We start from the raw sequence: 10,025 nt of genomic DNA, 5'->3' as shown, positions 1-10,025 counted from the left end.
ATTGATCTGCTGCCACCTGCACGCCCCCAGCCCGGAATCAAATCCAGGACCCTTAAGTCCGCAGGCCTATGCTCTATCCACTGAGCCAAACCAGGCAGGCTCACTCCCCCTTAACAAAGCCCTCAGCAGGTACCCACGCCACAGCTGGTTACTGCGCGTGCACAGATACTTCCCTGCCCACAGGCCCGCACAGGAGAAAGGCCTAGCTGGGGGAGCGGGGCGGGCGGCGCAGCTGGTTCCCCCTTGGCGCGGAGTCAGCGGGAGCCCAGGGGGCGGGGCTGAGGCAGGTTCCTCAGGGGGCGGGGCCCGGCGCTGCTGGAGGGCTTCTGATTGGCTCCGGGGGAAGGCGGGCCGCCGTCAGGCCCCGCCCTCTGGAACCAGTTGGCAGAATCCGGCGGCTGCAGGGCTTCGCGGCTCTGCGGGGGCGGGCGCTGTGGGGGTCGGAGGCGGCGGCAGGTGAGTGCCGCGGGCCGGGCCCTCTGGGGTCGGGGTCCCCGCGCTGTGGCCGCTGCCTTTGGCGGCCAGAGGCGGCCTCCCGGACCCGGGAGGAGTCCGGAGCCCGGTCTCGGCCTGGCGTCTCCCCTCTTCCTGGGCCACCTGGAGCCGGCGCTGCCGGAGGAGGGCCGCCCTCCGACTCTCGGGGCGCCCAGCGCTGCAGGCGGCGGGGGACATGGGGGGAGGTCTGATGTCCGAGACACACTGTTCAGTGTTTCCGAAGGAAGAGGGAGTGATGGCTGGGCCGCGAGTGGGGGCCGTGAGGCGGGCCGGGGAGTCCCCGCCCAGGGTTGAAGGCCGCAGGGTCGGGCGGTAGTGACTCCCGTACCTTCCTAACGTTTCTTAGCTTTCAGAGTTCAGCATATAAAGTTGTAAAGCAGATCTGGGCCTCTCCTGAGACGCTGAGTGCACAGAAATGCTGTGGAAGACAGGTAACTACATGGGAGGACGTGGCTTCCGGAGGGCCGGTGGCCAGCTGGGGGTGGGGGCTGCCTGGCCAGAGTCCAGCCCTCTGGTGTCTGGGCCTCCTCCCCTGATGTGGGTATGTGTGTGGGGGACGTCTTCCTCTTATTCTTGGAGCTGGGCGGGGAGAGAAGGAATTCCCCCCTGAGGAATCAGTTCCCCTCTAAAGTGAGGGCCCCAATCTTATGTGATATCAACATGTGCTGAGAACAGCCCTGTAAAGTCCGTGCATTAACTCCATTTACAGATAAGGAAACTGAGGCCCAAGAGGAAAAGGGCTCACCCCGGGGTGCAGGTCCCACCTGGCTCACCTCTTTTTTTTTCTTCTTTTAAATATTTTAAAAAATATTTTTATTGATTTCAGAGAGGAAGGGGGAGGGAGAGAGAGAGAAACATCAATGAGAGGATCATCCATCCACTGCCTCCTGCACGCCCCCTCATGCGGGTGAAGCCCGCAACCTGGGCACGTGCCCTTGACCAGAATCGAATCCTTCAGTCTGCGGCTGACGCTCTATCCACCGAGCCAAATCAGCGAGGGCCTGGCTGGTCTCTTTAGCCCTTCGAGGTCTCTTGGGGATCTGTGGAGGAGAGCAAAGACCTGTGTGGGACTCAGGAGACCTGAATCCAGCTACAGGTCACTGTGAGTTCTGTGTAATGGAGTTGGTCTGAGTATAGAGAGGATAGCTGTTAGTTTTTGCTAATCCTAGCACTGCTGTGGCAACAGCAGCAAGTGGGGACGTGCCCAGGCCTCAAACACACTGACCTGCTCTGGCACCATCTGCTCACTCACTGCATGCAGGAGCCAGGTCCCCCTCAAGCCCAGGAGTTGCTCCTCTAGTGTGCAGGCCGGCAGCCTGCAGAGGGGGTCGAGCGGGGGCCGGGGCCATGAGCCACTCATGGTCATCGCCAACCCTCCCACAGCAGCACCCTTGCTAGCCCTGGTGGGCCAGGTGCTGGTGCTGGAGAACGGGCTCATGCGGAGGCCGCCCATGGGCTGGCTGGCCTGGGAACGCTTTCGCTGCAACATTGACTGTGAAGAGGATCCAGAGAACTGCATCAGGTGAGTGAGCACCACACCCCTGACCAGCTGTGCCCCGGCCCTGCAGGGTGGGGGCAGGGAGGAGAGAGTCAGCGAGAAGAGAGAACAGGGTCAGATCCCCACCTCCCATCTCCCATCCCAGAGAGGCTGCAGTCGGTGACTTTTGGGACATTTGACAACCTCGTGACAAGCTTGGGGCTCCAGTGGGGCTTGTCAGGTGTGTGGGGCAGGAACCCAGCCCCTGAGATAATCAAAAGGAGATAACTGGGAAGGCTGGACCAGACCTCACTGTGCTTCCTCACCCCCTCTCCCCAGCTCAGTCCTGCCCCTTGGCCTGGGGGCTAGACCATCCCTTTCAACTTCACCCTGCTTAGGGCTCCTGACCCTGCCTGGGGTCATTTACAATTGTCACCTGGCTTAGTCTGCCGCTGACCCCAAGGCCAAGGTTCTTGTAGTCTGGATTCACACGCAGAGCATCTGATGAGGAACATGCTAGGCCGCTAAGCTGCTCCACCCTGCTCCTCTTGCCAGTGAGCGGCTCTTCTTGGATATGGCTGACCGGCTGGCACAGGACGGATGGCGGGACCTGGGCTACACCTACCTCAACATTGACGACTGCTGGATTGGTGGGCGCGATGCCACAGGCCGCCTGATGGCCAGTCCCAAGCGCTTCCCCAACGGCATTGCCTTCCTGGCGGACTATGTGAGCCCCACCCCAGCCCTGCCCCTTGGCCCGGGGGCCGATCAGTCTCTCCACCTCACCCTGCGTAGGGCTCTATTTCCACCATCCTCGTCTGAGAACCCGGTCTGTTGGGGAAACAGACAAATCTCTAGTTTTGGCCCTCAGTGGTGGGGGGAGCCAGGAAGGGCATCTCATCCACCTGGGATTTCAGGAAAGTTCTCCAAAGAGAAGGCAGTTCTTGAGATGATACCGGAGAGATGACATTTAAGGCAGAGGGGATGGCAGAAGCGAAGGCGTAGAGGCAAGACTCAGCCCAGCATGTGTGTTGGAGGGAGGGGAAGACCAGCGCTGGCCGAGGCCAGCCAGCAAGCGGAGCCCTCTCCTTGGTCACTGGGCACCGTGGGAGGTTTGAGTGGGCTGGGCCAGATGCGCCTGTGAGGTGGCTCCCTAAGGGTCCTGCCTGAGCCCACTGTGTCCTTGGCTCCCCGCAGGCTCACTCCCTGGGCCTACAGCTGGGCATCTACGAGGACATGGGCAACTTCACCTGCATGGGTTTCCCGGGCACCACGCTAGACAAGGTGGTCCAGGATGCTCACACCTTCGCCGAGTGGAAGGTGGACATGCTGAAGCTGGATGGCTGCTTCTCGACCCCGGAGGAACGGGCCAAGGGTGAGTCGCTCAGCTGGCTGGGGCCTTCAGGTGGACAGGGAGGGGTGGCCATGGAGGTGCCTGTGTCCACCCGGCTGAGCCTGTCTGTCTGTCTGGCTCCTCGGAGGTGGTGTCTCCCAGTTCCCCTCACCCAGGGCTCCCAGCTCCCTACAGATGGCTAGCACCGTGCCCCCCTGGAAGTGTTTGCAGCACTGGGCACGGGGAGCACCTCTGTTGAGCCCCAGTTTCCTCACCTTTGGTGGGAGAATGTTTGGGTTGAGGTCCTGGGTTGTTTCCTGTACTTCCTCGGGCCTGAAATGTGGGGGTTGGACTTCTCCAGGGTACCCCATGATGGCTGCTGCCCTGAATGCCACAGGCCGCCCCATCGCCTTCTCCTGCAGCTGGCCAGCCTATGAAGGGGGCCTCCCCCCCTTGGTAAGCCATTCTGTGTGCCCACCTGGCAGTGTCCCCCACACCTGCCTCCTCCCCTCCTGTGCAGTCAGGGCTGCCCTCACCATAGTTGCCCACATGCTGATTTGTAGGTCTAGAGAGAAGGTCCTAAGACCCCAGAGGGCACCTCAGGCAGCCTGGGGTCTTAGAGAAGAGGCACCTGGTAGGTGGGCTGAAGGCACGGGAACCACGTGATGTGCAGGCACACCGCACCCATCCAGTGGTCAGAACCTGGGCTGTTCTGAGTGGGCTAGGAGATCCAGAAGGCTGGTGAGGATAGGCAGGTGGGGCCCGTCTCGGAAGAGTCTGTGGGTGCCTGAGCCCTGAGGGCACCAGAAAGGGTGCGGTCAGACCTGAGGGTGGACGCTGGCAGAGGGTGAGACTCATTGCGGGAACACAGGGCGGGTGTGCAGCCGGGATGCTGGTGGTGCGCCACCTTGAGCCCGTACCCTGGGCTTGACCCCAGCTGGCATGGAAGGCCAGGACAGGCTTCTGGCACCAGCATCCATGGAGTGGAGGCCCGGGCAGCCCCAGAGCAGGGCCATTGTCATTCCTGGACAAGGGAGGGTTGGTTCTCTGCCTTCTCCACCCTCTTGTCTCCCGCTGAGCCTCCCAGCCCCTGCGCAGCCTCCGGGCAGCAGGGGGTGACTCCTGTGCGGACTCTGCCTCCCTGACACCCAGGTGAACTACAGTCAGCTGGCAGAGGTCTGTAACCTGTGGCGCAACTATGATGACATCCAGGACTCCTGGAGCAGTGTGCTCTCCATCCTGGACTGGTTTATGGACCATCAGGACATTCTGCAGCCAGTGGCAGGCCCCGGACACTGGAACGACCCAGACATGGTACCAACTTGGGGGGATGTCCCAGGGCCCATCCCCATGACGGACTTGCTCCCTCTCTCTGGCCGCTCACTGCCGGGTTCTAGATCAGTGTCTGAACCAGCTGCATGGCTTGCCTTGGAGCTTATTTACAATTCTGTTCCCAGGGCCCCGCCCCACCCCCACCTTCTGGATCAGAATGTTGGGAGAGGGCCTGGGAATGCCCATTGTTGACAGTCTTCCCAGGCAATTCTGCTGCTTGACACTTGAGAACTTGGTCTGCCGTGACTCTATGTGAGACATCATTCCCCGGCAGAGTGAAAAACATGAATATTTCCCAGCTTCTGTCCATTCCTTCCCGAGCCTGTCCTCACCCAGGCTGCCTCCGACCCTTCTCTCAGTGCCCTGCACCCTGTCACCGTCCTGCAGAGCCTCCACCGGCAGAACCGGCCCCTCGTACCCACCTCACTCATAGGCCTGGTGACTTCAATATTTTTACAATTTGTCTTCTTCATTTAGTCAAGCATTTAATACCAGTGATGATTAAAATACAAATACTGGCCAGTTAGTGGGGCATCTGGAGAAACAGAAATCGGCCTGCCTTAGGGTTCTAGCTCCAGCTCTGCCATGTTCCTTAGGCAAGTGGCTTAATTTTCTCTGTGCCTCCGTGTGTACGTGTGTGTGTATTTAATTTTAGTAATTTTTATCTCTTAAAATATTTTTTTCTTTTTTTAATATATATTTTATTGATTTTTTACAGAGAAGAAAGGAGAGGGAGAGAGAGTTAGAAACATCAATGCGAGAGAAACATCGACCAGCTGCCTTCTGCACACTCCCTACCGGGAATGTGCCCACAACCAAGGTACATGCCCTTGACCGGAATCGAACCCGGGACCTTTCAGTCCGCAGACCGACGCTCTACCACTGAGCCAAACCGGTTTTGGCATATCTTTTAAAATATTTTTTATTGATTTTGAGAGAGGGAGAGAGAGAAACATCAGTGTGAGAATGAAACATTGATTGGCGGACTCCTTGTGCCTTCGTTTTGTCAATTGGAAAATGAAAATATTAATAGGAGCCACCTTATCTGTAGGGCTGTTTTAGGGTGAAATGGATGACCCTTTAAGATGCGTGGCACAGCTTGGCACATGTACATGCTTAGTTACGTTGGTAACACTCAGTAGGTAACAATGTTGGGTGAGCAGTAATCGTTCGTGTCCCATCTAGATTGGTTGCCCTGGGTCACTGGGTAGGGCAGGTGGTGGCTACTGGCAAGAGCAGGGACTCTGTCCGGCTCTGGTTCTGGTTTCCTACCACTGCCACCCTGGCTGTGTTTCTTGACTTGTGTGTTTCAGTTTACAAATGCTTTTGGCAATAGATCCCATTGGATCATCTGAACAACCCGTCACATGGCCAGCACCCCCCCTCCCTTTAAAAAAAAAAAAAATTTTATTGATTTTGTACAGAAAGGAAGGGAGATAGAGAGCCAGAAACATCGATGAGAGTCATCGATCAGCTGCCTCCTGCACATCCCCTACTGGGGATATGCCTGCAACCAAGGTACATGCCCTTGACTGGAATCGAACCCAGGTCCCTTCAGTCCCCAAGCCGACGTTCTATCCATTGAGCCAAACCGGTCTCGGCCACCCCCTTTTTTTGGTGAAATAAGCAGCTGAGGCTCAAATGGACAGTGACTCAACTCATCCCAAGATCTCACTGCTAGGGAATGGCGTTTGCCAAACCAGGCTCCCATGTGGCCGTGCCTCCACCTCCATCTTCACTTGCTTCAGCTACTTCGGCTCCTTGGGGCTGGTTGGGGTTGGTGCTGTATCCTCCCCACTGAAGAGGGCAGGGCTGACCACTTCTCTCCTCTGCCCCCAGCTGCTCATTGGGAACTTTGGCCTCAGTTTCGAGCAAGCTCGGGCCCAGATGGCCCTGTGGACAGTGCTGGCGGCCCCCCTCTTCATATCCACAGACCTGCGGACCATCTCCGCCCAGAACAAGGACATTCTGCAGAACCCACTCATGATCAAAATCAACCAGGATCCCTTAGGTATCCAGGGACGCAGGATTCTCAAGGTATTGTGGTGTGTGTGGGAAGAAAAGCGAGACGGAGGGACTAGGCTCCCCTGAGAATGAGCCTGCAAGGCTGGGTGCATTCAGTTGAAGAGTCTACTGGGGGCTATTCCAACTGTCCCCCACTTGCCTGGTGAGGGCAGGGCCAGAGCAGGACAGCTCATGGGGTTTGGGGAAGGGAGATGTCACCATGCAGTGCACAGGGGACAGAGAGGCCTTGCAGGTAGGAAGTATAGGTGCTGGCAGAGAACTGTGATGTCTGGTGGACAACCGGGGGCTTCCCTACAGTGTTTAGGAGTTGTATGAGCCAAGGAATACAACTATTACTCGTACCGGTGTCTACTATTTATTGATCACCTACTGTGTGCTGGGCATTCTAGATACATTTCCTCACAAGAGTAATACTCCTTCCCTGTTTTACAAAAGAGGAAACTGAGATTTGAAGAGTCTAAGAACTTAGCTCAAGGCCCCATCATTAGTAAATAGCACAGCTCAAGGCCCCATCATTAGTAAATAGCACAACAGGACCTGATTCCAAGTGTTGCCCAAGTTCCTGCTCTTTGCACACTCCTTCCCTCTCTAGTAAGAACAACCCTACACACCTGTAGGTGCGCCTGCTGAGGCGGCGAGGCCCAGAGGAGGTAATTGATCCCTGCCAGGCCGGGGAGGAGGGGTTCATGCTCTTGGCTGCTCAGGGCAGAGCGCCTCATCCCACCAGCCACTCCAGTGCAGCAGCTCTCCCCAGCTGTCCCTCCCATCATCCTATGCGCGCTCTGAGGCAGGACCTCATGCAGTACTGCCTGTGTCCTGGCATGGGGCTGGACACAGGAAGTGTTGGGGAGCATCTGCCAAGTCAGGGAAGGGAAGGAAAGTAGTGTTAGATAAGTTGGGGTACTGGAGGGCTGTGGTATCACCCCCCCCCCTAAGCTTTTGTGTGGAATGAAACTGGGCTGGGGAGGGGGACCCAGGGCTCCAGGGAGGGCCAGGAAGGGGACTTGAGGGCCTGCCTGAGCAGGAACCACAGCAGCAGCCGTCTTCTGTCCCAGACCAAGGCCCTCATCGAAGTGTTCCTGCGGCCCCTGGACAACAATGCCTACGCCGTGGTCTTCTTCAGCCGCAGGACGGATATGCCTTACCGCTTCCGCTGGTCCCTCTCCCTGCTCAACTTCACCAGCTCCAGCTTGTATGAGGTGAGCCCTGTGGGAGGGAGTGCCCCGCTTCCCTGGGAGGCGGTGCTGGGGGTGGGTTTCACACAGGCCTCCCGAGCCGTAGGCCCTGGGTCCTGGGGCAGGTGCTCAAGGGCAGCGGCAGGCACTGAGGCCAAGGCTGGTGCTGCTCCGCACTGGCATCTCCAGGCTAAGCAAACAGGATCACTGCGTATGAATGAGTCTGTTACCCCCGGAGGCCATGCTCCTCCCGCACTGGGCAGCCCTGCTGCACGGTGCTCAGTTCTCTGTGGACGAGGCTTTCACCACTGCCTACATCGGGTCATCAGCTGGCTGTGCCAGTGGAGAAGTGACAGAGTCACGGCTCCCACTTTCGCAGTGCACGCTGGAGGCCCAGCGCAGACAGGCCAGAGGCCAGGCTTCTGTGTCCCCTGCCTGGCTCTTCTTATGGTGCCACTGCTTCTGTCCTCCCTGCTGCAGGCCCAGGATGTCTACACGGGTGGCATTATCAGTGGCCTCCGGACTGAAACCATCTTCACAGTGATCATCAACCCTTCGGGGGTGGTGATGTGGTACCTGTATCCTGTCAGGAAGCTGGGAACACCTCCGCAATGAGGAGCTGACACATGGGACAGGCTGTACAGCACCGCTGCACCCAGGCCATGGAGCCTTGGCGTGCCAAGGGCCAGTAGGCGAGGTTCTCTCTGCCCAGGCCCGCGTGGCGACCGACCCCATCGGACCCAAAGTGCACTCAAAGGGCCAGGTTCCACGAGCTGCCCAAGTGTGAACCCTCTTGGAAACTTGTCTTGGGCACTTTCCTGTGCCCTCCTGGCCTCTAGCCTTGTCTGCACAGCTCCACAGATGTCGCTGAACCACTCGGCAGCCTAAGCCGCCATAGGCCTCTGACCTTCTGTTGACTCTGAAATCAAGATTTGGAATTTTTCTTATAATTAGGAGTGGAGATGTGACCTCTTGTCAGGAACTTCCATGAATCACAATTGGCTTTCCTGCCCGGAGACCTTGCAGGCTGATGCCCCACGGGAGTGACCTTGGCTCCCTCAGGTCACCAATAAAGCTGTTCTTTCATCAAATAGTTGTAACATGGTCCTGGGCCAATGGGCACCTTCAGTGACTCTGAGTGGCACTTACACAGGGTGCCGGTTTCAAATCTGACCTCACATGGAAGATGTGGGGCATCTTCTGTCCCTCATTTTCCAAAATGACCTGCAGATTACACTGAGTGGCCAGATTATTATGATCTCTGAATGCATAATAATCTGACCACTCAGTGTGTGTGTGTGTGTGTGTGTGTGTATTATATATGAGGCCCAGTGCATGAATTTGTGCATGGGTGGGGTCCAACCAGCCTAGCCAGGGGGAGGGGACATGGGCAGTTGGCTGGCCTGCCTGCTGGTCGAACTCCTGGTCGAGGGGACAATTTGCATATTAGCCTTCTATTATATTGGATATACACTGAGTGGCCAGATTACTATGTGTTCAGAGATCATCATAATCTGGCCACTCAGTGTATACTCTTAGACAGTCCAGACTTGCCTCACACCAGGGAGCCATCCCTTCTCTTCCCAACACAGTGGTGGTGGTGTGACAACGCAGTGAGGCAGAGCAGCAATGGTCCCAGGCCCTCTTTGTCTTGCCCTTCCCCATGCCATTCAGATGGTCCAGGCTCTAGTGGCCATGACTCCCACTCACCAGCCCCTCTGCTGCACCCTGAAAGACCTGATGTGCTAAAGAGTTTTGCATTGTTGTCCTAAGCACCTTTCAGTTCCTTTTTTTTTTTTTTTTTTTTCAATATATTCTATTGATTTTTTTACAGAAAGGAAGGAAGAAGGATAGAGAATCAGAAACATTGATGAGAGAGAAACATCGATAAGCTGCCTCCTGCACATCCCCTACTGGGGATGTGCCTGCAACCAAGGTACATGCCCTTAACCGGAATCAAACCTGGGATCTTTCAGTCCGCAGACCGATGCTCCATCCACTGAGCCAAACCAGTTTCGGCATATATTAAGTTTTTTTTGCAACAGAAATTCAGGTTCAGGATAAGATAATCATAGATAGAGTTGTATTTTCAAAATAGCTATTCCTTCCATTTCTCTAGCCGGAAGCACAAGGGGATTTTTCCTCTCTTTACTGTCGGGATTTGGTGGGACTCCTGGAGGTAAAACCC

The 10,025-nt window shown here is 56.7% G+C and overlaps 1 protein-coding gene across 4 annotated transcripts; it reads left to right on the top strand.

The window, feature by feature from the left end:
* Nucleotides 1–353: 353 nt before the first annotated feature.
* On the top strand, nt 354–8,928 carry NAGA (alpha-N-acetylgalactosaminidase). 4 transcript variants are annotated; one of them, XM_084879113.1, is made up of 10 exons: nt 354–456; nt 842–926; nt 1,882–2,017; nt 2,528–2,699; nt 3,170–3,347; nt 3,667–3,761; nt 4,458–4,619; nt 6,477–6,674; nt 7,718–7,861; nt 8,318–8,928. In XM_084879113.1, the coding sequence occupies exons 2-10, from the start codon at nt 911–913 to the stop codon at nt 8,450–8,452; spliced, it is 1,236 nt and encodes a 411-aa protein (XP_084735239.1). In that variant the 5' UTR covers nt 354–456; nt 842–910; the 3' UTR covers nt 8,453–8,928. The 4 variants fall into 4 exon arrangements, with proteins under 4 accessions (XP_084735239.1, XP_084735237.1, XP_084735240.1 ...); XM_084879111.1 differs by having other exon boundaries at nt 1,879–2,017; XM_084879114.1 differs by having other exon boundaries at nt 365–456; nt 849–926.
* Nucleotides 8,929–10,025: the final 1,097 nt, after the last annotated feature.

This window comes from Pipistrellus hanaki (assembly GCF_964339955.1).
Source record: "Pipistrellus hanaki genome assembly, chromosome: 3".
Lineage (NCBI taxonomy): Eukaryota > Metazoa > Chordata > Mammalia > Chiroptera > Vespertilionidae > Pipistrellus > Pipistrellus hanaki.
This window is presented reverse-complemented; position numbering and strand designations above follow the sequence as displayed.

Coding starts and splice junctions, on each gene's coding strand:
- NAGA (XM_084879111.1), top strand. Junction 4,620..6,476: donor ACTGGAACGACCCAGACATG/GTACCAACTTGG, acceptor CTCTGCCCCCAG/CTGCTCATTGGGAACTTTGG. Junction 6,675..7,717: donor AGGGACGCAGGATTCTCAAG/GTATTGTGGTGT, acceptor CTTCTGTCCCAG/ACCAAGGCCCTCATCGAAGT.